This window comes from Panulirus ornatus, chromosome 62 (genome assembly GCF_036320965.1).
Source record: "Panulirus ornatus isolate Po-2019 chromosome 62, ASM3632096v1, whole genome shotgun sequence".
In the NCBI taxonomy this organism is placed as follows: domain Eukaryota; kingdom Metazoa; phylum Arthropoda; class Malacostraca; order Decapoda; family Palinuridae; genus Panulirus; species Panulirus ornatus.
In genome coordinates, this window is record NC_092285.1 from 11,814,348 (window position 1) to 11,842,306 (window position 27,959).

The 27,959-nt window shown below is 38.6% G+C and overlaps 1 protein-coding gene across 8 annotated transcripts; it reads left to right on the forward strand.

Moving 5' to 3' along the window:
- On the forward strand, positions 1-27,585 carry Caf1-55 (chromatin assembly factor 1 p55 subunit). Of its 8 annotated transcripts, none has more exons than XM_071656237.1 (11): positions 14-159; positions 10,556-10,651; positions 11,106-11,253; positions 14,394-14,539; positions 14,723-14,927; positions 17,243-17,420; positions 18,866-19,060; positions 22,478-22,554; positions 23,267-23,411; positions 24,363-24,461; positions 27,108-27,585. In XM_071656237.1, exons 1-11 carry the CDS (start codon positions 135-137, stop codon positions 27,186-27,188), a joined length of 1,395 nt encoding a protein of 464 aa, XP_071512338.1. In that variant the 5' UTR covers positions 14-134; the 3' UTR covers positions 27,189-27,585. The 8 variants fall into 8 exon arrangements, with proteins under 8 accessions (XP_071512345.1, XP_071512344.1, XP_071512338.1 ...); XM_071656241.1 differs by lacking the exon at positions 22,478-22,554 and adding an exon at positions 22,632-22,709 and having other exon boundaries at positions 23,277-23,411; XM_071656239.1 differs by lacking the exon at positions 22,478-22,554 and adding an exon at positions 22,632-22,708.
- The last annotated feature ends 374 nt before the right edge of the window (positions 27,586-27,959 follow it).

A 27,959-nucleotide genomic window follows, 5' to 3' on the forward strand; every position in this document is an offset into this window, starting at 1 on the left:
TGTTTTTACAACACTTGGTCGATCATTGAAAAAAATGTAAGCACAGCGAAGCGCATGCGCGTGGGGGTGATTGGCGCCATCTGACGAGCCGGGTTGGACCGACTGCCTATTAACCATTTAAATTTTACTCTAAAATGACGGATAAAGAAGGAGCAAAGGGTAAGCATATTTCTCCCACAGGACCCTTGGGTCAGAATGTGCTGAGAGAAGCAGTCAATGTGTTGTGTTGGATGTACACTGTGAGAGGATGTTGGCTGATGTTTTGGCGGTACTATCAGGCTTTGTTGACACCAGTTGACGGATAAACAAATGTGTAGGACACCAATTATGTCTTTGTAAATGCCACTGACGTGATAGGTTGACAGATGCTGTTGTATAGGTGGGATGGTTTCCAGGGGATAAAGTATGGAAGGCATTGATTTCACATTGAGATATCTGAGGTTACTGGGTTGAGGCTATGGCCATAGGGGTTGGTTAAGTATGATCCATTTCACCACTGCGGTACGACTCCCGGGGGATATGATGGCCTGGCTTGTCATCTGATGCCCAAGTGCCACAGGGTCACCCCAAGAGCCACCACTGTCAGAGGGAGGTCCTGTCGTGGGGGAGTCCTACCACTGGGATGTAGTCGGGTCGTACCGCCCCGTGAAGTGTGCGGGGACGTGCAAGGTCGTACAGGTCGTTATATTTCCTTCATTTATTCCCATAATATGACTTAAGTTAGTAAAACCTTTATTTTTTTCATGTTTCCACATATTTTCACCCTTGTAGACAAGTCATAATTAAGGACGTAATTGATTTAAACTTGTACGAGGGCGTAATTGATTTAAACTATGGTGTTCATTTTATATAGTAATTGATTTACAAGGGATGAGTTGCATAACAAAAATGCAGCATGTTTAGACTAATCTAGCTTTGTCTTCCATAACTAAATTCAGGCTGAATCTAACTTGCCTGATGTCGTGAAACATAAACCAAAGTTAACGTAAGTCCAGAAAAGAATTTAGCCACATTATCACTTTCATTATTTTGTTCTGTTTGTGACAGTGAAATACATGGAAAACAGATTAAAATATGTAGAATATGAGTTGGAGCATTGTATCACTTAGGATCTAATAAAGCAAAAATTGTACCAAAAGCTCTGTGATTTTGGAAGTGATATTAGAGGAATGCTTGAAATTAGATACTCCCCTCCAATGTTTTTAGAGTGGGTTAGATAAGGTTAGTTTTGTGTTCCAACTTAACCTTACCTAGCGTTGAAAAACCTAAGTTGTGAAAAGAATGGAAAACAGATAGCTCAAAGTTCATTGAAGAGAATAGGAACGAATTAAGAAATGATGAACGCAGGATTTGTTAGAAACAAAGCAAGAAAAACATTAGAAAGTACTTTTCTTCGAGAGCAGTTGATTCCTGGAGTAGACCACCAGATGAAATTACTAACTCAACCACATTAATCCAATTTAAGTAGAGTAAACTAAATATTCTCTTAAAGCAGAATTATTTTGAATTGAAACAAGTTTAGAGACAAACATAAAATGGAAGTAGGTGCATACTAGTCTCGTTTGTTTATGCCGTTGAGGATAGCTGCTTGTAAGGAGGTAGAACAGGAGCATTGTTAACATCTTTCGGAATTTGTTACAGTACTGAAATTTGACATGAATCTCAGCTTCTAGCGGGGGTTCTCAATTTTTTCATGGGTTCTGTTAATTACTATTGTACCTCTTACTTCTATATTGAATGAACTCGTGATTTCCTAATATTCATGTCATGCTATTGCCTTGCTTAAAATTCTTGAAGTTATGATACAACTTGTATGCCTACCATTGCAAACCAAAGTGCGAAAGTTGATTTTAGCGCAGCATTACTGTTAGCATTCGGTTTTGTTTTTCCATACTAGTGTAGTGTTTAGAGATAAAAGTAACAGCTGCAAAGCATGTTTAAGAGCATTATGTTTTATAAAAGAATGTGAAATAAGGTGGTAAGGGTTATGGATTTTAGGGAAAATATGAGGATGAAAAGTTAGGAAATGCACGTGTAAAACAGCAGTACTTAGAAAACCCTCGTCCATCACCAGGTTACTAGATAATAAAAGCCTGGTAACATAGTATTCATCTGCTAGGGATTTCATGGCTGTTTGTTGGGTACACACACATACATGCTTTTCACCAGTGTTTTTTGTTTACAGTGTCTCAGGTTTTTGTAGCTATTAGTTAACCCCACATTTTCTGTGGTATTTGTATTCCTTATCACTATTGTCATATTTGATTTTTGTACTTGATAAGGTTCCATATCTGCACTGGAAAAAAAAAAAAAACGGAATTCATCTGCACACAAAGTATATTTTGATGCCTGATTATACTGTTGAATTACCACAAACTGTTGACATGGTAGTATTTCACCCACTAGTCGTTTTGTATTTCTCAAATTTGTAAGGTAATTACATATTTGTTGGAACTACAGTACTGGTGAGGGCTATGAAAATTGAGGATATTGTGGGTCTCGGTTGTGTAAAAGTTTGTGAAGCGTTTTCCAGAAATTAATGGAAGTTATGAAATTAACACCTGTATTACCAAACTGGCCAAGATTTGTATATATCTCATGTTGTATGAATATTCCAATAGTGTTTTAAGTGTAGGAACCTATTGTTTAGTGTAGAATGTTTGATGAAAGGTTAGTGAACCTATGTGCTAACTTCCCAGTAGCCGATATTAAACATATATGTTGCATCAGTCACACATTCTGTCTGTTTTGAAATTATTTAAGGTAAATGTAAGTTGTTTAGGGAAGTTAGGTGATGTTTTTTGTGTGGAGAGGTTGAGTGGTGGTTTTAACTGGCACTAACAGCTGCTGTGGCTGTGTCTCATGTTTGTTGATATACATCAACAGTTGGCACAGTGCTCAATCATAAGTGTGTCTGGCATATATCTACTTGTATAATGAAAATTAAATTTGGCTGGTGGATTTTCCCTGTAGCCCTTATCAGTTAGCCTCACATTTCTTGCTCTTATCACTGTTGTCATATTTTATTTAACTTTATGATCAAAAACCAAAATTTACCTGCAGGTAAAGTATATTGTTATACCTGGCTTTACTATAGAATTACCACAAACTGTTGGCATAATAGTATTTCATCCACTTGCCCTATTTGTTAATTTTGTAAGCAAGATAACTCCATATATTAGATGAAACTACAGTCCAGGGAGGACAATGAAAGTCACGGGATGATCTGGGGCTAGGTTGTGTAAAAGTCTTCGAAGCATTTTTCAGAAATTGATAGAATATTTGAAAAGAAGACCTGTCTTACCATATCACCTGAAATTTATACCCTTTTCTAATGTTATTGTATATACAGATGCTCCTTGACTTGTGATGGGGTTACGTTCTGAGAGATCCATCTTGAGTCAAAAATACATTTAATATGTTTAATACTGTACATCTAACCTAGACATGTCTTGATATCTGAATTCTGAGATCCACGGATGCAGACGTGTACATGGATATCATGCTTACGTATTTTACAGATGCAGATGTCAGTTTCTAAAAGCAGTGTATGTGGATGCAATTTTCAGACTATGACATCCTTGTGGACGTCTTCAGAATATTTTATATATTTTGATAGATGAAGAATTATTTGTTATAGAACATCAATCATTTCCACATGGCAGTTACTTTCGGTACAAAGTACTGTGTGATTGTAGTTTCTTATTATGATGAGTTTCAGCCTCAAGTTGTGTGATACCAGGATGCTGGATGGTGACCCAACTCATGCATCCCACCAACCTTTTTACCCAACCTCCACCCTTTTGAATGTGGTTAACTTGACTCCTAATCTATAAATAGCTGTTCTTTCATCACTTAGTCATTCAGTATTTAAAGTTCGAGATAAGTAAGTTTTTCTTTGAAAACGTTTCTCTTCATTTTCTGCTGAAAGTTGCTTACATTTTGCGTCATAGATCAAGTCAGACTACTTAGTATCTGCTCACTACGGATGCTGCTTGGGGGACAGCTAAGATATCGGGAAGCGACCTTCACCAAATCAGGGTAGATTCTCGTCTTTTCTTTCCACCATCACAAACTGTCTTCGCATGTTCCATTGCCTCTTCCTTTTGATCCCTCTCAATATCTTCCATTGCACTCTCCCTTGCTGCATGTCTTTCTTCTGCTTCATCATCATTTCTGGATGCAAGAATAGAGGTCATTGCTTCATTAATCTTCCATAGGTGTTGGTTTGATAATTGTTTGTTTTGTCTTTTTTCTGGTTGGTTTGTCGTCTTCGTTTGCCTTGGTGCTCAGCTGAGTTGACTCTTCACATAGTCTGGCAACTGATGATTTCACTTGATCAGTGATGTGAGGAGAGGAAAAGAATTTACTTTTATATCTTGGATCAAGATATGTTGCAGCACTTTCAAGCCAGGAAAATCCTTTTTCAACATCAGCTCGCATGTTTATTTTATGATGTTTATTACCTGTGTTGCTCTTTTATCTTAGGGTGACAATCACTGATTCAATATCTGGTTCAGAGCATGAAACTGAGGTATCAGTTACTTCAGTAACCTCTGATATGCTTGGCTGAAGAGTTGTTTTCAAGGGAACTATAGGAGTATCACATCACCTACTGTGGATGTTGTCACTCAATCTCTTTGTGATATCTTCATAAGATTCTAGAGCTTTTACACATTTTGAACCATTAACCATTCAGTGGTGCTGAGTTGCTTTATTTTGGTGTTGGTAGCAGCATACAAACCTTACACATTCACAGAACACTTACATGAGCTTACAGTTGGACAAAATCATCTGACACAAAGCCTATTTTATAATAGTGTTGAATATCTCATCATTGTAGAGTGGAAAAATCATAAGTCGAACCATCATGTCTGGGTCATCTGTATATATATATATATTCTAACAAGTAATTGTAGGGTAGCTGCTGTTTAGAGAAGAATGTTTGATGAAAAGTTTGTGAACTAGAATGTGATTGTATGAAAGTGCATATATTGCTAACTTCCTAGTAGCTGATTTGAAAGAGAGTATAGATGACCCCAACTTACGATTTTTCGACTTTATGAAGGTGAGATATTCAACACATTATTATGAAATAGGCTTTGTGTTAGATGATTTTGTCCAGCTGTAGGCTAATGTAAGTGCTATGAGAACATTTAAGGTAGGCTATGCCAAGCTATGATGTTCAGAAGGTTAGATGTACAGTATTAAATGTATATTCGATTTAACAATATTTTCAACTTATTATAGGTTTCTTGGAACGTAACCCCATTGTAAGTCGAGGAGCATCTGTACAGCAATCACTCATTTAATATATAATGAACTTATTCAAGTCATCTGCTTGGGGAATTTGGATTTTTTTTTTCCTAGGCCAGTTACACTTAATTTTGTTTTACATGCAAAATTTAATTAAATGCAATATTTGTAGCCCTCTCCAGTGCCATTTTACTTTTTGTTGGTATATTTTGTCACCTTTTTAGATTATTTAGACAGTTTATGAGTCCAGTGATATGCTTTTCTTCCATTTTTATATATTTGTTCTTTGTTGCCCTTAAACTTACTTATTTCACATGTTTAGAAGAAAAACAAGACATTTCCTTCTGCTTGAAAGCATGCCTTAGTGCAACCCATCCCTAAGATGGGACTGCACCAACCCCTCCAGCTGTTGCCGAATTGCTTATAATTTTGCTTTCTCCAGAGTCTGTGAAACTCTCCTAAACTCTCACTTTCTTAAACTCTTAAAATCCCATTCCCTTCTTTCAGATCACCGGTATGAGTTTTGCATGACCAGATCTACTGGTGATCACTCTTAGAGCAATTCACCTATGGTCCTCCTTGCAGGGATTTGGGTAAAATTTTTGTCATATTAAGCATTTTGACAGCGTGGCATATCTTGTCCACCTAAACTCCCTCCCTTTGGTTTCATTGCTTCTCTTTTGTCTGTAATGCATAGTTTCCTGTCTTACTGCTCTATCACAGTATTCATTGATGGAGCAGTTTTCCCCTCCTATCCTATCTGTAGTGGTATTCCTCTGGGTTTGGTCCTATTATCTGCTATCTTCTCTTTTCTGCTTTTACCTGTGTTTACTTTTATGGTGATGATTCCACATTACATACTTCATATCACTTTTTTTTTCTGCTTTTACCTGTGTTTGCTTGTATGGTGATGATTCCACATAACATACTTCAAATCACTTTTCCTCCCCTCCTCCCTGTAACATTTATGATCCTCCTTGATTTGATTATAGTTTCTCCCGGTGGGGAAGAGTGGGGAAGCAGTAACCTTGTGAAATTTGAAAGTGCTAAAATGCAGTACTTCCCCATGTCTTTTTAAGAATCATTTGTTTCCTTCTCTTCATTTTCAAAATTATCCCAATTTGACCCTAAGATAACATAAACATGGTGGGCATAATCATATCTTCCACTCTGCCCTGGCAACCCCACATAATCATCACAAAGTCTGCTTGCCGAAAACTAGGAGCTTTGTATCGGTGCTGTGATTATTTTCCTTGCAAGCAGGTATTTCATGTTTATAGGGGTTTTATTCACCCATTATATCAAATGTGTCCCTGAAAAGGAAAATGTGTCCATGAAAAGGATTATGCTTAGTGAAATTACTTGAATGAAACCAGCTTTATGAAAGTTTTATGAGAGAAGAATAATTTTTGTAGGAGTACTTCTAAACATTTCCTCATGAGTTACTGAAATATATTAAAGATTACCATCATTATGGTAGAATGAAGTGCATTGCTTATGTCAATAGGATATCATCACTATCATATCACATTATTGTCTTCCATATTGCACAAACGCATTTACAACTTCTGCACTAGATGCTGGGCTCTTCGAACTCATTTTTAATGGGCTTTAAGATAGTTATAAAAAAGGGGTAGTTATATAAGATATAGGAAAGGGGATAAGTTATAAAAAAAGGGGTAGTTATATAAGATATAGGAAAGGGGATCTTTGATATTTAGTTGTAATGTGACACGAGCGGGGATGATTGTGGAAGGCCAGAAGTGCCGTGTTTACTTTTAATCGATGCATGGATGGTCAAATGCTTCGTTTGCTCTCAACATGATTTTAAAAGCTGGGCATTTTATATAATGTTTAGAAATAGGAAGTACCTATTAATTGATTTTTTTTTTTTCTTTGTCGCTGTCTCCCGCGTTTGCGAGGTAGCGCAAGGAAACAGATGAAAGAAATGGCCCAACCCACCCCCATACACATGTATATACATACGTCCACACACGCAAATATACATACCTACACAGCTTTCCATGGTTTACCCCAGACGCTTCACATGCCTTGATTCAATCCACTGACAGCACGTCAACCCCGGTATACCACATCGCTCCAATTCACTCTATTCCTTGCCCTCCTTTCACCCTCCTGCATGTTCAGACCCCGATCACACAAAATCTTTTTCACTCCATCTTTCCACCTCCAATTTGGTCTCCCTCTTCTCCTCGTTCCCTCCACCTCCGACACATATATTCTCTTGGTCAATCTTTCCTCACTCATTCTCTCCATGTGCCCAAACCATTTCAAAACACCCTCTTCTGCTCTCTCAACCACGCTCTTTTTATTTCCACACATCTCTCGTACCCTTACGTTACTCGATCAAACCACCTCACACCACACATTGTCCTCAAACATCTCATTTCCAGCACATCCATCCTCCTGCGCACAACTCTATCCATAGCCCACGCCTCGCAACCATACAACATTGTTGGAACCACTATTCCTTCAAGCATACCCATTTTTGCTTTCCGAGATAATGTTCTCGACTTCCACACATTCTTCAAGGCTCCCAGAATTTTCACCCCCTCCCCCACCCTATGATCCACTTCCGCTTCCATGGTTCCATCCGCTGCCAGATCCACTCCCAGATATCTAAAACACTTCACTTCCTCCAGTTTTTCTCCATTCAAACTCACCTCCCAATTGACTTGACCCTCAACCCTACTGTACCTAATAACCTTGCTCTTATTCACATTTACTCTTAACTTTCTTCTTTCACACACTTTACCAAACTCAGTCACCAGCTTCTGCAGTTTCTCACATGAATCAGCCACCAGCGCTGTATCATCAGCGAACAACAACTGACTCACTTCCCAAGCTCTCTCATCCACAACAGACTTCATACTTGCCCCTCTTTCCAAAACTCTTGCATTCACCTCCCTAACAACTCCATCCATAAACAAATTAAACAACCATGGAGACATCGCACACCCATGCTGCAAACCTACATTCACTGAGAACCAATCACTTTCCTCTCTTCCTACACGTACACATGCCTTACATCCTCGATAAAAACTTTTCACTGCTTCTAACAACTTGCCTCCCACACCATATATTCTTAATACCTTCCACAGAGCATCTCTATCAACTCTATCATATGCCTTCTCCAGATCCATAAATGCTACATACAAATCCATTTGCTTTTCTAAGTATTTCTCACATACATTCTTCAAAGCAAACACCTGATCCACACATCCTCTACCACTTCTGAAACCACACTGCTCTTCCCCAATCTGATGCTCTGTACATGCCTTCACCCTCTCAATCAATATCCTCCCATATAATTTACCAGGAATACTCAACAAACTTATACCTCTGTAATTTGAGCACTCACTCTTATCCCCTTTGCCTTTGTACAATGGCACTATGCACGCATTCCGCCAATCCTCAGGCACCTCACCATGAGTCATACATACATACATTAAATAACCTTACCAACCAGTCAACAATACAGTCACCCCCTTTTTTAATAAATTCCACTGCAATACCATCCAAACCTGCTGCCTTGCCGGCTTTCATCTTCTGCAAAGCTTTTACCACCTCTTCTCTGTTTACCAAATCATTTTCCCTAACCCTCTCACTTTGCACACCACCTCGACCAAAACACCCTATATCTGCCACTCTATCATCAAACACATTCAACAAACCTTCAAAATACTCACTCCATCTCCTTCTCACATCACCACTACTTGTTATCACCTCCCCATTTGCGCCCTTCACTGAAGTTCCCATTTGCTCCCTTGTCTTACGCACTTTATTTACCTCCTTCCAGAACATCTTTTTATTCTCCCTAAAATTTAATGATACTCTCTCACCCCAACTCGCATTTGCCCTTTTTTTCACCACTTGCACCTTTCTCTTGACCTCCTGTCTCTTTCTTTTATACATCTCCCACTCAATTGCATTTTTTCCCTGCAAAAATCGTCCAAATGCCTCTCTCTTCTCTTTCACTAATACTCTTACTTCTTCATCCCACCACTCACTACCCTTTCTAATCAACCCACCTCCCACTCTTCTCATGCCACAAGCATCTTTTGCGCAATCCATCACTGATTCCCTAAATACATCCCATTCCTCCCCCACTCCCCTTACTTCCATTGTTCTCACCTTTTTCCATTCTGTACTCAGTCTCTCCTGGTACTTCCTCACACAAGTCTCCTTCCCAAGCTCACTTACTCTCACCACCCTCTTCACCCCAACATTCACTCTTCTTTTCTGAAAACCCATACAAATCTTCACCTTAGCCTCCACAAGATAATGATCAGACATCCCTCCAGTTGCACCTCTCAGCACATTAACATCCAAAAGTTTCTCTTTCGCGCGCCTGTCAATTAACACGTAATCCAATAACCTATTAATTGATCTGTTCACTTTATGAGCTAAAGAAAAGTATGTGATGAACGTTGGTATCAGTTAGAAACTGTACTGCATGATATGAAAATTTTGTACAGTGGTTGTATAGCAGTTTGAGTTCCAGTGCAATAATCACAATAAAAAAACTGAAAACATCTTATGGTACTGTGAGTATGATTAATCAAGATATACTGTCTATAATTTGAAACCAGATGCAAGATCTGGTATAAAGTAGCTTATTTTATGGAAAATCAGATTTTAAGAGACTTTTATGAAGAAGTTAGTTTCTTCTGATAAAAATCCAGGGGTATTTATCTCAATAATCCTTTCACGAGTCATACTTTGATAGTTGAAGCTTATCGTCTGTGGTATGTCTTAGGTGTTGTATTAGGTGCATATGGGTGTATGTGTGTCTTGAATGATAATTTTTGCGCTTATAGACCATTACTTTATATATATTGACCATGCATTATTTGTGGCAGTTGCATTACAGGTGTATGATTCTAAATACTGAAACAAACCTTGCTGGTATTGCTTAAGTTAGTTTATTATGATGTATACATTTTTTTTTCTGTCTCTATAGCAGGCATTAATCTGTATACTTCCATTATTATTATTTTTTGTTTGTTTATTTTTAAAAATTCCATGTTTTGGAAAATGATGAGTGTTAGAAAGGTGCATTTTGTAATTATATAAGTTTGCCTAATGTTAAGCAGCCACAAAATTTGAAGCATTTTATTAATTGATGGGGCAGGGGTCTGCATGCCTAATTATAAATCTGTCTCCTGTATTACCTGGTTGTGGAATTTGAGATTGCAACCATTTCCCCTTTAGAAGTAGTGTATAGTAATTCAGTTAGGATTAGGGGAACTAAAGATCATGTTCTTTTGTCGTGTAGTAGGGGATGGTGGTGCCCTTGCGCCTGTGCATGCGGCACCAGACCTCCCGACAACCGTGGCCGTGGCAGAGGTAGCACCTGTGCAGCGTCTGCAAGGTGGGCCACAGAGTTGTTTACTAGATTGGTGATATTTCACCTCCTTGTCTAAGTGGCACTGCTGTGCTTTCCTTTTCAAGTGATATATAGTTGCCCACTGTGGTGAAGTACACCAAAGCCAAGGCTAATGTTCAGTTAGTCACTTAGCTTGGTCAGTTACCTTTAGGGGCTTCCTCATTTTTTCTCATAAGCTCTGATATTGTATATATTGATTTCTATGTGTTGACAGTTTGCATGGTGCCTAACAGTAGATTGATCTAAACCATAGTGGGTAAATCAGGCACATTTGTAATGGAAAGGGCAACTCTTACAATCATTTCAAATATCGTACAAATTTCTTATTTTTTGTATAACTTCATTAAACCCAAATGAGAGGTGGTTGAAACTATCAGATTCAATTTGCCAGTAGTTAAGCAGTGTTAAATACTTAAAAATGTCCCGCACTGCTTTCCAGACACTTTCGACGATGCTGTGGAGGAGCGAGTTATTAATGAGGAGTACAAAATATGGAAGAAGAATACACCTTTCTTGTATGACCTTGTCATGACTCATGCCCTAGAATGGCCTTCTCTCACAGCTCAGTGGCTACCTGATGTTACAAGGTAATTCTTGGTTTTGATTTATCATTTAGGGTAGGAGTTATTGAATACATCAAGAAATGATAATAGTAAACTCCCATTTTATTTATTACATTATTAGGATGTATGTGAATATGAAAAATGGGTGTTTTAAGTAAATATTTGTAGAATTATGTCAAGTTGAAAGTTTTGCATCCATTTCTTATTTTCTTTTTGATGTTAATGTGCTGAGAGGGGCAGCTGTCTGATCATTATCTTGTGGAGGCAAAGGTGAAGATTTGTAGAGGTTTTCAGAAAAGTGAGAATGTTGGGGTTAAGAGTGGTGAGAGTCAGTGAGCTTGGAAAGGAGACTTGTGTGAGGAAGTACCAGGAGAGATTGAGTGTAGAATGGCAAAAGGTGAGAGCAAATGACGTAAGGGGAGTGGAGGAGGAATGGGATGTATTTAGGGAAGCAGTGATGGCTTGCTCAAAAGATACTTGTGGCATGAGAAAGGTGGGAGGTGGGCAGAGTAGAAAGGGTAGTGAGTGGTGGGATGAAGCAAGATTGTTAGTGAAAGAGAAGAGAAAGGCGTTTGGACGATTTTTGCAGGGAAGTAGTGCAAATGACTGGGAGATGTATAAAAGAAAGCAGCAGGAGGCCAAGAGAAAGGTGCAAGAGGTGAAAAAGAGGGCAAATGAGAGTTGGGGTGGGAGAGTATCATTAAATTTTAGGGAGACTAAAGAGATGTTTTGGAAGGAGGTAAATAAAGTGCATGAGACAAGAGAACAAATGGGAACATCAGTGAAGGGGACTAATGAGAAGGAGATGGAGTGATTATTTTGAAGGTTTGTTGAACCTGTTTGATGATAGAGTGGCAGATATAGGGTATTTTGGTCGAGGTGGTGTGCAAAGTGAGAGGGCCAGGGAAAATGGTTTGGTAAACAGAGAAGAGGTAGTGAAAGCTCTACGGAAGATGAAAGCTAGCAAGGTGGCGGGTTTGGATGGTATTGCAATGGAATTTATTAAAAAGGGGTGATTGTGTTGTTGATTCGTTGGTAAGGATATTCACTGTATGTATGGTTTATGCTGAAGTACCTGAGGATTGGCGGATTGCATGCATAGTGCCTTTGTACAAAGGCAAAGGGGATAAAGGTGAGTGTTCAAATTACAAAAGTACAAGTTTTTTGAGTATTCCAGGGAAATTATATGAGAGGGTAAAGGCATGTACAGAGCATCAGATTGAGGAAGAGCAGTGTAGTTTCAGAAGTGGTAGAGGATTTGTGGATCTGGTGTTTGCTTTGAAGAATGTATGTGAGAAATACTTAGAAAATCATATGGATTTGTATGTAGCATTTATGGATCTGGAGAATGCATATGATAGGGTTGATAGAGATGCTTTGTGGAAGGTATTAAGAGTATATGGCGTGGGAGGTAAGTTGGTAGAAGCAGTGAAAAGTTTTTACCAAGGATGTAAGGCATGTGTACGAGTAGGAAGAGAGGAAAGTGATTGGTTCCCAGTGAATGTCGGTTTGCGGCAGGGGTGGGTGCTGTCTCCACGGTTGTTTGATTTGTTTAGGGAGGTGGATGCAAAAGTGTTGGAGAGAGGGGCAAGTATGCAGTCAGTTGTGGATGAGAGGGCTGGGGAAGTGGGTCAGTTGTTGTTCGCTGCTGAAACAGCGCTGGTGGCTGATTTGGGTGAGAAACTGCAGAAGTTGGTGACTGAGTTTGGTAAAAGTTTGTGAAGGAAGAAAGCTGAGGGTAAATGTGAATAAGAGCAAAGTTATTAGGTTCAGTAGGGTTGAGGGACAAATTAATTGGGGGGCAAGTTTGAATGGAGAAAAACTGGAGGAAGCGAAGTGTTTTAGATATCTTTGACTGGATTTAGCAGCGGATGGAACCAAGGAAGTGGAAGTGAGTCACAGGATGGGGGAAGAGGCGAAGGTTCTGGGAGTGTTGAAGTATGTGTGGAAGGCAAGAACTTTATCTCAGCGAGCAAAAATGGGTATGTTTGAAGGAACAGCGATTCCAACAATGTTATATGGTTGCGTGGTATGTGCTATAGATAGGGTGGTGTGGAGGAGGGTGGATGTGTTGGAAATGAAATGTTTGAGGACAATATGTGTGAGGTGGTTTGATTAAGTAATGAAAGGGTAAGAGAGATGTGCGGTAATAAAAAAGTGTGGTGGATAGAGCAGAAGAGGGTGTCTTGAAATGGTTTGGTCACATGGAGAGAATGAGTGAGGAAAGATTGACAAAGGTGGAGGGAACAAGGATAAGTGGGAGACCAAATTGGAGGTGGAAGGATGGCGTGAAAAAGATTTTGAGCGATAGAGGCCTGAACATACAGGAGGGTGAAAGGTGTGCAAGTAATAGAGTGAATTGGATTGATGTGGTATACCGGGTCGACATGCTGTCATTTGATTGAACCAGGGCTTGTGAAGTGTCTGGGGTAAACTATGGAAAGTTTTGTGGGGCCTGGATGTGGAAAGGGAGCTGTGGTTTCGGTGCATTATACATGACAGCTAGAGACTTAGTGCAAACAAATGTGGCCTTTATTGTCTTTTACTAGAGCTACCTCGCATGCGCACGGGGGAGGGGTTTACCATTTCATGTGTGGCGACTGGAATGGATGAAGGCAGCAAGTATGAATATGTACTTGTGTGTATATGTATATGTTTGTGTATGTATATGTATTTATAAGTTGAAATGTCTAGGTATTTATATGGGCGTTTATGTACATATATGTGTATGTGGGTGGGTTGGGCCATTCTTTTGTCTGTTTTCTTGCGCTACCTCGCCAACGCTAGAGACAGCAACAAAGTATGATAAATGAAAAATGTTATTTAATTATCACTGAATCACTGCAAGAATAAAAAGAGGGGGTAAGTGAGATAAGGATGCTTAAAATAGATTTACAGTATAAAACATGTAGTTGCATTCTTTTGTATTTGCTTTTTTCTCCTTATTAATAGGTGTCACACTGTAGATAGATGGCACTTGGTTTGTGTAGGAATTTTATTTTCCATGGAAAGCTGTGTATTTTTTTTTTTTTTTTTCTTCTTTTTTCTGAGGATGTTTGGTTATCATGATTTTATTTAATGAAGAACTTATGTTTATATTTCCATCATCACCAATTCTTAATCCTTTCTCTCTCTCTTTCTCTGACAACTATCTCATTTTTTAGGCCTGAAGGCAAGGACTACAGCATTCATCGGTTGATCCTCGGTACACACACCAGTGATGAACAGAATCATCTTCTTATCGCCTCAGTACAGCTACCAAATGAAGATGCCCAATTTGATGCATCACATTATGATAATGAAAAAGGAGGCAAGGCATTTTGTTTATAGAGATGAAAAATAAGTGAATTACCTCTATTTATTTTCATCATTAAAGGTACAATATGTGGATAAATATTAAAGAACTAAGATATTGTTTCCATAATCTTAGACCATAGGATTAAGAGTAATTTAAGTCTGGAAATTACTTGAATTTATGTTATTTTGACTGCAGAGTTTGGAGGCTTTGGATCTGTTAGTGGAAAGATTGAAATTGAGATAAAGATAAACCATGAAGGAGAAGTAAATAGAGCTCGTTACATGCCTCAAAACCCTTGTGTTATTGCCACCAAGACTCCATCCAGTGATGTCCTTGTCTTTGACTACACAAAACACCCCTCTAAACCAGACCCATCAGGAGAATGCCACCCAGATCTGAGGTAGGTCATAAGATAACAGATGTAATGTCTTAGCTGCCTATGTGTCTGGACTTTGATCCTTGAGGTGGTAGCTGATTGTTGACATGGCTTGTTTAGACTCATTTATAGGCAATAATTTACTTTATTTCTTCTTTAATGTGTTGAAAGTTTTCCTGTCCTGGAAAACTTTTGAATGATTTTAGGAGGTTCCCTGGTGGATGAAGTGTATCTGTGAGAATACAGTAAAGTATCTGTAGAGTGCATAATTGTGAAAGATGGTTACACACATGAAAATTTTTCCAGTGAAAGCATATAACAAACCAGAGGACTTGCATCAGTTTGGTTATGTTATTATTTTCTCCAAATATCAGTTATTGTTGTTTCATGTATTAGGTATGAACCTATATTCCTGTCTGTACCTTTGATGCCTGATCCCTTCAGGAACTTCCTTGAAAGGGTGACCACTGCAAAAGTAGCTTTTAGTGACCCATCCACATCGGGCCACGACCAGAGGGCAACTGTAGTGCAGTATTTTCAGAGGCTACTTCCTAATGTTCTCACCAACTACCCCCATCAAATGTTCCAACCTTCTACTTCTACATAGTGTTTCTACCTACTACTACTATGGAAAACATTTGTCTTATGTTCCTTCCTACTACTACTATCTATTGCTCCTACCATCTTTCCAAAAGGCAAGGCCAGGGCTAGTACATAGTGCTCACCCCAGAAAAATTTAGTTCCCAAGAATGAGTTGTGTTGTCAAGTGTTATGTGTGACAAGGAGAGATTGTATATTTATGGACAAAATGCCAGCAGACCACCATTTTTGGCTTACTCTCAACCACACTCATGTTGTTAAACCTCTCTCTTATTTTCATGTTACTTATGCAATCAAACCACCTTGCATCACATATTGCTCTCAAACATTTCTTTTTCAACACATTCTCCCTTCTTTGCACATTCTCATCTATATAAGTCAGTCAATGCTTTGCATCCATACAGCGTATTTGGATTTACTTTTGGACTCAGCCGGGGTCTGTGAAGCAGCTGGGGGAAGCTATGGAAAGGTATGTGGTGCCTGGTTGTGGATAAGAGGTTGTAGTTTCGGTGCAAAACATGTGACAACTAGAGAACGGATGAGCAGTTTTTTTTTCTAGTACTACTTATCTAATGGGAATACAAAAAAGTATGATCAAGCATGGAAAAAGACTTAATTATTAGCTCACCCATTAGGGAAGAACCTACTGAAGAGAAGTACGCAGAAAAAAAGCTCCAGTTAGTAGATAAAGAAATGGCCTCGTTTAACCACATTTGTTCTTTAGTTATACATATTACACTGGAGCTAAAACCCCCTATCCACAACCAGGTCCCAGAGGCCACAGATCTGGAGGCCAAGTTGAAGGTTTGCAAAGGTTTTCTGAAAATATTAAACATTTGGGATGAGAAAAGAGTGGTGACAGTAAATGATGTTGGAAAAGAGACTTGGATCAAGAAGTACCCGGAAAGATTGAGTGTAGAATGGCAAAAGTTGAGGTTAGACAAAGCTAGGGGAATGAGTGAGGAATAGGAGATACTTAGGATTCAGTGCTGGTATGTGCAAGAGGTGCTTGTGGCATGCATGAGGTTGGAGATGGGCAGATTGGAAAGGGTCATGAGCAGTGGGATGAAGAAATGAAGTCGCCGGTGAAAGAGAATGTAGAGCATGGGGAGGACTGAATAAATATGTGAAGAAGTCATTGTCTTAGAGAGCAAAAATTGGTATGTTTGAAGGTATAGTAGTTCCAACAATGTTATATGGGTCTGAGGCATATGCTACAGATGTGGATGATGGCAGAAGGGTTGGAAATGAAATGTTTGAGAACAACATGTGGTGTGAGGCATGATCGAGCAAGTAATAGAAGGATGAGGGAGAGGTGTGGTAACAAAAAGAGTCTAGTTGAGATAGCTGAAGAGAATGTGCTCAAATGTTCTGGCCACATGGAGGCAATGAGTGAGGAGAGGTTAACAAAGAGGCTATATGTGTGCGAAGGGGAGGGAACAGAGACGAGGTTTAGACCAATTTGGAGATGGCAGGATGAAGTGAAAAAGATTTTGAGTGATCAGGGCCTGAACATGCAGGAAGGTGAAAGGCACACACAGGATAGAGTGCATTGGAACAATGGTATACTGTGATTTTGCTGCATTGCATATTACAGCTAGAAAATGGATGTGAGCAAATGTGGCTTTCTTTGTCTGTTTATTGCACTTACTAATGAGAGGAATGGTAGTCCAGTATGAAAAAATCTAAAAGGCTTTTATTGTTTTGATTGTAATTGAAAGTGTGGTTGCTTTTTACAGGCTTCGTGGCCATCAAAAAGAAGGGTATGGGTTATCGTGGAATCCAAACTTGAATGGTTACCTTCTTAGTGCTTCAGATGATCACACCATATGCTTATGGGATATTAATGCTACACCAAAGGAAAACAGAGTTATTGATGCAAAAACTATCTTCACAGGACACACAGCAGTTGTTGAGGTGAGTAAAGATATATTGAAAGTTGAATTAATTCATGAAAAATTTCTTTAATGTGTGGCATTTTACTAATTAGTGATTAAGAAATAGGGAAAATGGGAAGGACGGCATAATTCACTGTCATTTTATTTTATAAAAAGGTTTGATATCACAATTTATTTACCAAGAACTGATAACAATTAAAATGATGCCATATAAGCATACCTAGGATGTATTTTGGAATATTGCAGGATTTTACTTATTAGTTTTTCAGAACATTTTTGATTGTATATTTTCAGAAAAAATTATAGGTGGTAGTAGTAGTTGGTAAGCAGCCAGTGACCAACGAGGTATATTAACCAGCACTACCTGCCAGGATATCAGGAGGGGTTAGTGATATCTGGTTAGTGAACCAGCACTTTAGTGGTTGTCAAGTTACACTCCTCTGACCCTGGTAGCTGTCTTTTTTTTCTGCTTCACTTTCATATGGACTACTGGCATTCTGTTTACAAACAGTCTCTCCATATCGTAGATAACACTTGACAACACTTATCTCTTGTTGCTCATACTTTGTAACTCTTGATTTTCCTCTGGGGAGCACTATGCACTAGACCTACCTTTTGGTAGGATGGTGGCTGCAGTAGATAGAATTAGGAGGTAGGAACATTAAGGCAGGAGCATTAGGTAGTAACAGTAAGTAGAAGTAGTAGGTTGGAGCATTAGTTACAAATAGTCATTAGGAATATTAGGTAGGAGCCTCTGCAAACTGCACTAGACTTATCCTCTGCTTGTGCTGATAACAAGAGAAGGCTGAATCGGTTTGATGAAGCAGTGACACCATATAAAAATTATAGTAAAAAAATAGGAAATGTACCATAATGAAATGTAGATTGTAAAAAGTGTTGGAATTAACCAAGAAAAATTATAGAATAAGATGTAGGGATACCTTTATTTTGATCCACCCCATAGAACCAGAAGTTCTGTATGAGTTTTAACTTGTATTATCTTCAGGTATTACCTTCATTGTTCTATCTATCTATCTATCTACCTATATCTCTGATGCATGTTCCAAATGAAACTACCCAGTTGGGTAGTACTGGAATATACCTCCCTGGTCTTTGGCTGCCTCCCAACTACTACTCTGTTGTTATTACAATCATTTTCATTATTACTCCACAATTTTGAAGGAAAATATGGTGAAAAAATAACTCGACACTTGCACCTCTGTGAGAAGCCTTGCCATGATGTCATCTGCAATGCTTGTGGTGACATCTGTTGAGAGAAAAAAACAATGCGCTTGAGATAATTTTCAGAATATAAGTGAATTTGGATAATTTTTATTTACACAAGCTCAACCTCAGTATGCAAAGGATGATAAAGAGGGGGGTTGATGAATAGATTTGTAGATTTTGTGAATGTTATTAAATAAATGTTTGGTAATCATCACTAAAAGCTCATTTTACTTTCAGGATGTAGCGTGGCATCTCCTGCATGAATCATTGTTTGGTTCAGTAGCAGATGACCAAAAACTAATGATCTGGGATACTCGAGCCAATAATACAAACAAACCTTCACACACAGTTGACGCCCATACTGCTGAAGTTAATTGCCTTTCCTTTAATCCATATTCAGAATTTATTTTAGCTACTGGCAGTGCTGACAAGGTAAAGACTAATGTTTTTAGTGTGTTTGTGTGTGTATAAAGATTCTTGATCAAATATTGCCATCCTTAAATTCCATTCTTCCTTTTCATGTGATATGAATTTACTGCAGGCTGGAATATATGAATTTACTACACCAGCCTGCTTTTGAAGGTAAAACCCCCTGTACTTGCATAAAGATTTTTTTCCTTTCTTTTATATGTGATTGCTTCTGCTTATTGAGGTAGCATAAGGAATGGACAGCTGAGCTTTCAAGGATAAATCCTTGCTTGACTCGTGTTACTACTTCTTGAGTGATAATACAGAAGGGATATTTTTGCGCTGCCACCATTGGAATTGGCTGTTAAATACATACATAGTATTTCTCCTGTTCCCAGGGATGGTATACATATATATATACATTTATTTATTATATTGCTTTATTTCCCTGCAAAAATCGTCAATGGTTGCGAGGCATGGGCTATAGATAGGGTTGTATGGAGGAGGGTGGATGTGTTGGAAATGAGATGTTTTAGGACATGTGGTGTGAGGTGGTTTGATCGAGTAAGTAATGAAAGGGTAAGAGAGATGTGTGGTAATAAAAAGAGTGTGGTTGAGAGAGCAGAAGAGGGTATATTGAAATGGTTTGGTCACATGGAGAGAATGAGAGAGGAAAGATTGACAAAGAGGATATATGTGTCAGAGGTGGAGGGAACAAAAATGGGAGACCAAATTGGAGGTGGAAGGATGGAGTGAAAAAGATTTTAAGCAATCAGGGCCTGAACATGCAGGAGAGTGAAAGGCATGCAAGGAATAGAGTGAATTGGAACGACGTGGTATACCGGGGTTGACGTGCTGTCAAAGGATTGAACCAGGGCATGTGAAGCGTCTGGGGTCAACCATGGAAAGTTTTGTGGAGCCTGGATGTGGAAAGGGAGCTGTGGTTTCGGTGCATTATACATAACAGCTAGAGACTGCAAGTGAACGACGGTGGCCTTTGTTGCCTTTTCCTAGTGCTACCTCATGCACGTACTGGGGGAGGGGGCTGTTGTTTCATGTGTGTTGGGGTGGCGACAGGAATTAATAAAGGCAGCATATATGTGTTTTTGAGTGGATGGGTCGTTCTTCATCTGCTTCTGGCGCCACCTCGCTGATGCAAGAAATGGCGATCAAGTACGATGAATTGATATGAAATATATATATGTGTGTGTGTGGTTTGGAAATGTCTTAGAATTAAAGTCGGGGATTGGTGAGAGGACAATAGCTAAGGAAGAAGTAGCATTAATCCTGAAGCAGGAGTTGTGGGCTAGCACTTAGCACTCATCACAGGAAGATCTAGAGTTATGAAGAAGGAACTGTACGAGTTAACTGTTGTCAGGTGTCATGTCTGACAAGGAAAGATTTCATGTTTGTGGACAGAATGGCAGTAGTCCATGTCTGCGAGAGGCAGAAAGAAAAGACAGCTGCCTGTGTCAGAGGAATGCAACTTGACAACCACTGAAGTGCTGGCTTACTTCACAGCCATCATTAACCCTCCAGGAAACTGTCAGGATTACCAGTATCACAGCAGTCATTGTCCTTTGTTTCACTTTTCTGTTTCTTCTTCATTTTTTGCTCTGAGAGTCTACCAGAGTCTGTTGCATCAAGGACGGATCTCAGCAGTTCTTACATTATGTGTGCCCTGGAATTTAGATGGGCCAGAAGGGACTGTGTCAGAGGAATGCAACTTGACAACCACTAAAGTGCTGGCTCACCTCACAGCCATCACTAACCAACCATCTTGGAAACTCTCAGGATTATCAGTATGAGAGCAGTCATTGTCCTTTGTTTTACTTTTCTCCGTTTCTTCATTTTCTTGCTCAGAGATATCAACAGTTCTTACATTATGTGTGCCCTGGGATTTAGACAGGCCAGAAGGGACTGATAATGGTCTAGCAATGTGTAGATATCGTACTCATTCATTAGACATTTGGATAGCTAATGACACATGTACATAAAAGCAGTTAGCTCATTGTTTGGCATCAGTTTCACATGTTGCTAGTTATTAGTGGTTGCCATTATTTCTTTTGTCAGTACCTCATGTGCTGAGTTTTGAGAGAGTGTTGCTCTGGTAGCAACTCACAGTCGACATAAGTTATTTTAGATGTTCCTGTCACAACACCTCCCAGTGAATTGGTTAAGAAAGGAGGGTGACTGTGTTACTGATTTGTTAGTTAATTTTCAGTATATGTGTACATCATGATAAGGTGCCTGAGGAACAGCAGAATGCATGTACATAGTGCATTCACTGTTGTTACCATTTGTTGTCTTGTTTTCTTCACACTATTCTTTTACAAAATATTTTTTCATTCTTATTTGCAGTTAACATTTCACCCCATCATTCATTTGCTCATTTTCAGCCTTCAGCTTCCTCCAATTGCCGTTTTCTCTTACACATCTTCCAATCACTCACTGGGTTTCATTTGCAGGAGGTTATATAGCAAATGAAAAATTAACTTTATCAGGCCTCGGTCATTGGGAGTACAGTAATGTCGGGACTTATCTCCCATCCCACTGGAAGTAGTGCATCTTCAATAAAGGTCTTGGGTAACATCATGACCCTTTCATAAAAATTGGTCTTGTGGTAATTAGAATATGAATAGAATATAAAATCACACTTTTCCTCCACAGGAGTCACCCATACACTTCTCTCTTATCTTTTCTTTGTCCATAGTAGCTTATCTTCCTCATCCCACCACTTGCAACACTTTCCCAGACACCCATATCCTCCCATATGCCATACACTTCACTTGCACAGTAAGCAATGCTTCCCAAAATACCCTCCATTTCTTACCCTCTCCCTTAGTTCTGTTTACTTATACCTTATGCCATTGTTCAATTGGTTATTCATGGTATCTCAAACAAACCTCTTTTTCAGACTCGTTCACTTTCACCACTCCCTTTTCACCCATATCATATTTTTTCCTAAAGCTGCTAAAATTGAACCTTCACTTCCAATACAATATTGTTAGATATCCTTACAGTTGCCCCTCTCAACACACTGACATCCAAAAGTATCTCCTTTACTTACTTATTATTGGTACATTTACTCTTAACCCCCTTCACCCATGTATCCACTTTTTTAAACTAGATATTCTCAGTCACCATTCTGTCTCAGCACAACTTTCAAGCTGCTTAAAATTTTATTTGTTTTTGTTTCCCCATGCCTCCCAATTATACGTTCAACTGAAACCCCAAAGATAATAGTGTATTATAACACCTAACAGCTAAGTTTTGTGATAGGATTTTCTTTTCTTTGAATTGTGTGAATGCATCCCAAGCTGTATAATTTGGTACTTCTGACCAATCTGCATACAGACATAACTGCTTTTGAGTATCGTCACTTGAGGATATTAAAAAAAAAGTCCATATGAACAGTTCAACATCCAGCTTCCCTTACAGACGGTCGCTCTGTGGGATTTACGTAATCTGAGCTTGAAGCTTCACTCGTTTGCCATGCACAAGGACGAAATCTTCCAGGTTAGTAAAATTGCATGATCCTAATGTGTGGTGAGTGCTTGTGTCCTCACAGTTTTATTTTCCACCCACCTTGCAGACAGTTGCCTTGTGGGACCTACGCAATCTCAAGCTGAAACTCCACTCATTTGAGTCGCACAAAGATGAGGTTTTCCAGGTGAGCTTGACTGAGTTGGAGCAGCTGATTATAATCTTTGTGGGAGGACTCAGGAGGAGGACAGCATAATTACTGTTACTAATGCTTCTTGTATCATATGATCCTATTTAATGAGTTGATATATATATCATTTATTTAGGGGTGCCGGGGTATTCTTCAGATATTTTCTCTTTTGAATGATACATAAAAGTTTGTTGGTGTATGCTGTTGGTTTTCTTTCAACATCCGAAACACTTGCTAGAGAAAAGTGTACAAGATTAATGGTGTATTAGTATTTCAAAAGATTTTCACTTACTGTTAGATACTGTTGTTTGATAGTTTATTGGTTTGTTGACAGTTTATGTATTCTTTAGAATTATGACTTTTGAGCTAACTAAATTTCCAAGAAAAGTTGGATACATTGTACAAAGATTTAAATGTTTTTCCTCTTATTATAAGATTAATATGTGGAAAATTCTCTCTATCTCTCTTAGTATTATATTTTAGTTTGAAAGAGCATAATCTACCTCACTCATTACAATTATTGTGAAGCATTCTAACAGCACTTGGCCCCTTCTGGTGGTACAGGTTCAATGGTCACCTCACAATGAAACAATTCTAGCAAGTTCGGGCACTGACCGACGGCTGCATGTATGGGACCTCAGCAAGATAGGAGAAGAACAGAGTGCTGAGGACGCAGAAGATGGCCCCCCAGAACTGCTGGTGGGTTTTTGTTTGAAGTATTGATGTATTGTTTATTTATGTATTTTGCTTTGTCGCTGTCTCCCACGTTTGCGAGGTCGCGCAAGGATACAGACGAAAGAAATGGCCCAACCCACCCCCATACACAATGTATATACATACACGTCCACACACGCAAATACATATACCTATACATCTCATTGTACACATATATATACACACACAGACACATACATATGTACCCATACACACAATTCACACTGTCTGCCTTTATTCATTCCCATCGCCACCTCGCCACACATGGAATACCATCCCCCTCCCCCCTCATGTGTGCGAGGTAGCACTAGGAAAAGACAACAAAGGCCCCATTCATTCACACTCAGTCTCTAGCTGTCATGCAATTATGCCCAAAACCACAGCTCCCTTTCCACATCCAGGCCCCACACAACTTTCCATGGTTTACCCCAGACGGTTCACATGCCCTGATTCAATCCACTGACAGCACGTCAACCCCGGTATACCACATCGATCCAGTTCACTCTATTCCTTGCCCTCCTTTCACCCTCCTGCATGTTCAGGCCCCAATCACACAAAATCTTTTTCACTCCATCTTTCCACCTCCAATTTGGTCTCCCACTTCTCCTCATTCCCTCCACCTCCGACACATATATCCTCTTGGTCATTCACTCATTCCCTCCATGTGCCCAAACCATTTCAAAACACCCTCTTCTGCTCTCTCAACCATGCTCTTTTTATTTCCACATATATATGTGGAATAAATTCTCCTTGAATTGTAAGTTCATGTGAAATGCACATGTGATTATTCCTGACAGTACCACACTAACATGGGAAATGGTGAAATATGAAAATATGCATACATTCTTACATACATAATGACTTTGAACTGAACGATGTGTTAACAGTAGTATGTACATGATTAGTTCTTTTGTATACCAAAGAATTTACTTTCAGTTCATTCATGGGGGCCATACTGCCAAGATATCTGATTTCTCATGGAATCCAAATGAGCCTTGGGTCATATGCTCAGTCAGTGAAGATAACATCATGCAGGTATGTACTCTGAGAAGCTGTTAATATTGAATGCTTGCTTTTTTTTTTTTTTTCAATTCCTCAAGGTTTTTAAGGAGTACTTGATAATGCCCTTGATATTTCTGTTTACAAAACTAATTGGTTATTTGTTTTCTGTTTCATTTAAGCATATGTCATTGTTAATTTTTTTGTTAATCTTTGTAAATATTTTAAGATTTTCCAAATCATATTAAAAGGTAGTAGTAGGTAGGCTGCCATTGGCCAGGGAGGTATAGTACTAGTGCTACCTGCCTGGTTATTGGGAGGGTTTGTGATAGCTGTTTAGTGAGGCAAAGCATTTCAGTGGTTGTCAAGTTGCACTCCTTTGACCCAGGTAGCTGTCATTTCTTTCTGCCTTACCCACACATTGACTACTGGCATTCTGTTTGCAAACATAAAATCTCTCCTTGTTAAACATAACACTTGACAGTACTTAACTTGTATAGCTCATTCTTCTTAATTCTAGGTTTTCTTTTAGTGAGCACTATGCACTTTCCCTCCCTTTTGTTAAAATGGTGGATAGCAGGTGTCGGTAGGAACATTATGAAGGAACCTTTGCAAACACTGCACTAGAATTGCCCTCTGTCAGTTAGGCACGAAAGGCTAAGAAGTACAGAAGTTCTCTAGTTATGGAGACTTGCTGTAGCCACTGCCTTGAAGGATTTCTGTGTGGGAACAAACATCAAAGATATAGATGGATAGTACATCTTTTCTTTTTTTATTAAGATCATTAATTTGTTAGTGTTTTCCTATAACCCTGATAAAGAATTGTAAAAATATGTTTTACATGGTGTAAATGTAAGCTTGTCTTATTTAATCTTGTTTTCCCAACATTAGGAAAATTTTTCAACAGATCAACTTGTTTCTGTAATTATAACAAATCTAGATCAAGTGATGTGTTTTAATTGTTCAGTTCTCTACAGAATATATCCAGACCTGATTATTTCTCTTGATAATAAATTCAAATTAGAGTAAATACCAGTGAAATTGGTGTGGATATTACCATTATTATGGTGTCGCTGATATCTACAGATTATAATGCAGAGACTATCAAAAAATTAATCTGTAAAGCCCATTATACTTTTATCAAGTTCTGCAACAAACTCAGATTTAGCTGAACTCGCACATTTTCTTTTAAATTATTCAAAGATATTTAAGTGATGGGCAAGAAGCTTTCTACTGATTTTTCCTTCCAAGGTAGTTTATCAGGTGTATGGTGGTGTAGCATAGGTTGAGGTAAGAAATTATTTCCTTAGTAGAATGTTTGTTTTTTATAGATGAAGCATTGTGACATTGTGGTGTGATACTTAAGTGGAGAGATGGAATGAATGTTTTATACATCAGTTGCTGTGTTAGAATGATAAGCCATTTTGCGATTTCCATGATTTATTTAAGAGGATGTGGGGTTCTACTTGTCCACTGCTTCCTATGGTGGCATGATAGCACCATGAACAGAAAAAGAATGGCTTCATTTGTTCACATTTATTCTCTAGCTGTCAAGTATAATGCACTGAAATGAGAGCCCCATCCATATGCAAGCCCCATGGAAATCCTGAGAGGAAATGTGAATAAAAGCAAGATTCTGGTGTTTAAATTGTTGGGAGATCAGTGTAAGATTGGTTTGCATGGTAAGGAATGGGAAGTATTGGAGGAGTTTAGTTGCTTGTACTAAGGATGGTTATGAGTAAAGCTGAAGTTAGACAATTGAGTCATGCATGGGAGAAAATTTAGGGATCCACTTAAAATTGCTCATATTATTATTATTTTTTTATTTTGCTTTGTCGCTGTCTCCCGCGTTTGCGAGGTAGCGCAAGGAAACAGACGAAAGAAATGGCCCAACCCACCCCCATACACATGTGTATATACATACACGTCCACACACACAAATATACATACCTATACATCTCAATGTACACATATATATACACACACAGACATATACATGTATACACATGTACATAATTCATACTGTCTGCCTTCATTTATGTGAGCATGAAGTTTTTCCAGAAGGTTGCATGAAGGAGTAACTGTTTGAATAGTGATGTCTGGACAGGTTTGTCAAGAGCCAGCATGGGTTTCTGGCCAAACTACTTTGAGCCTTTTCACCCCTTTTAAGGAGGCCTGGCAATGTTCTTAGGTGGCCCTTTTTAAGGACTTGGTAAAAGCATCCTAAACTAGGACAGCATTGAACTCATAAAAGGGTGTGGAGATAGTGAGTGTTTAGAAGAATTGTTTAATATTTTTGATGATAGGGTATTTGGGTTAGGGAGGCACACAAAGAAATAGGTTTGGTGAAGAGAAGTATTGAAAGTCTGGAATGGATGGCACTGGAGTTGAATTAGTTAAGGGGTGACTGTTCTTGATTGGTAAGTAAAAATTTTCACTGTATCCATGGATCATGGGGAGGTGCCTGATGATTAGAAGAGTACATGTATCGTGCCACTGTTTACTGGCAAAGGGGATACAGGTGAATGCCCAAACTACAGAGGTAAGTTCGGTGTACCTGATAAGTTGCAATGGAGCCTGGTGATTAAGAGGGTGACAGCATTAATCATTCATGTTTAAACCATAATCCAGTAAGTTACCAGCTAGATTTCATACTTGTTTAATTGGATTTTGTCTTTGCAGGTCTGGCAGATGGCAGAAAATATCTACAATGATGAGGAACCAGAGACTCCAGCTTCAGAACTGGAATCAGGTGCATCTTAAGATATTGTCTTTCATTGTTAACAGTTCCTTGTCCCTGCAAACTCTTAAGTCATTTATGTTAAAACACATGAAGAGAGATAAGTATATGGTTTACATTGATTTACACAAGTACAGCATTTTTCAGTGAAATGGAAACAACCTTTGAATTAGTACGTGTTTTTATTAAGTTTTGTACGTTAAAGTACTGAAATACTGTTTTATTAATTCCGTTGAAATATATTGTCCCCATATCTCCATTATATCAGATTATCAAATGGTTTCATGGAAGTTTGTGTTTTCGCTTTTGTAAAAAAAAAAAAAAAATTGTCATTCCATGTAATGCATAGGTACAAGTTCCAAGTATTGTATTATAAACTGTTGCAAGAAATCATTAGAATTAATATCATTTATTATAAAATCTCTTATTAGCCTTTCAGAATAATGGGAATGACTTCTGTTTTTAACAATTTGTGAGATGGTGAATGGTAAAGGCATTCAAGGCAAAAGAGCAGTAAATAAGAACAGTTGATTGGCAAGGTTAGTGACATCTGCTTAGTGAGACAGCACTTACGTGGTCGTGAATTTTTGAATCTTTGTATGCATATTACAGCCAAAGTTCAGTTACATAAAAAAGAAAATAGAAGATACACATTGAGACATTGGAAAGGTCTGTGGGGCCTGGTTGTAGATAGGAAGGGATGGTTTTAATGCATTACACAAGACAGAAGTCTGATCTTTCCATCAGTACCAATTATATATATTAGATTTCAAAATATTTTTTAAGCATTTATG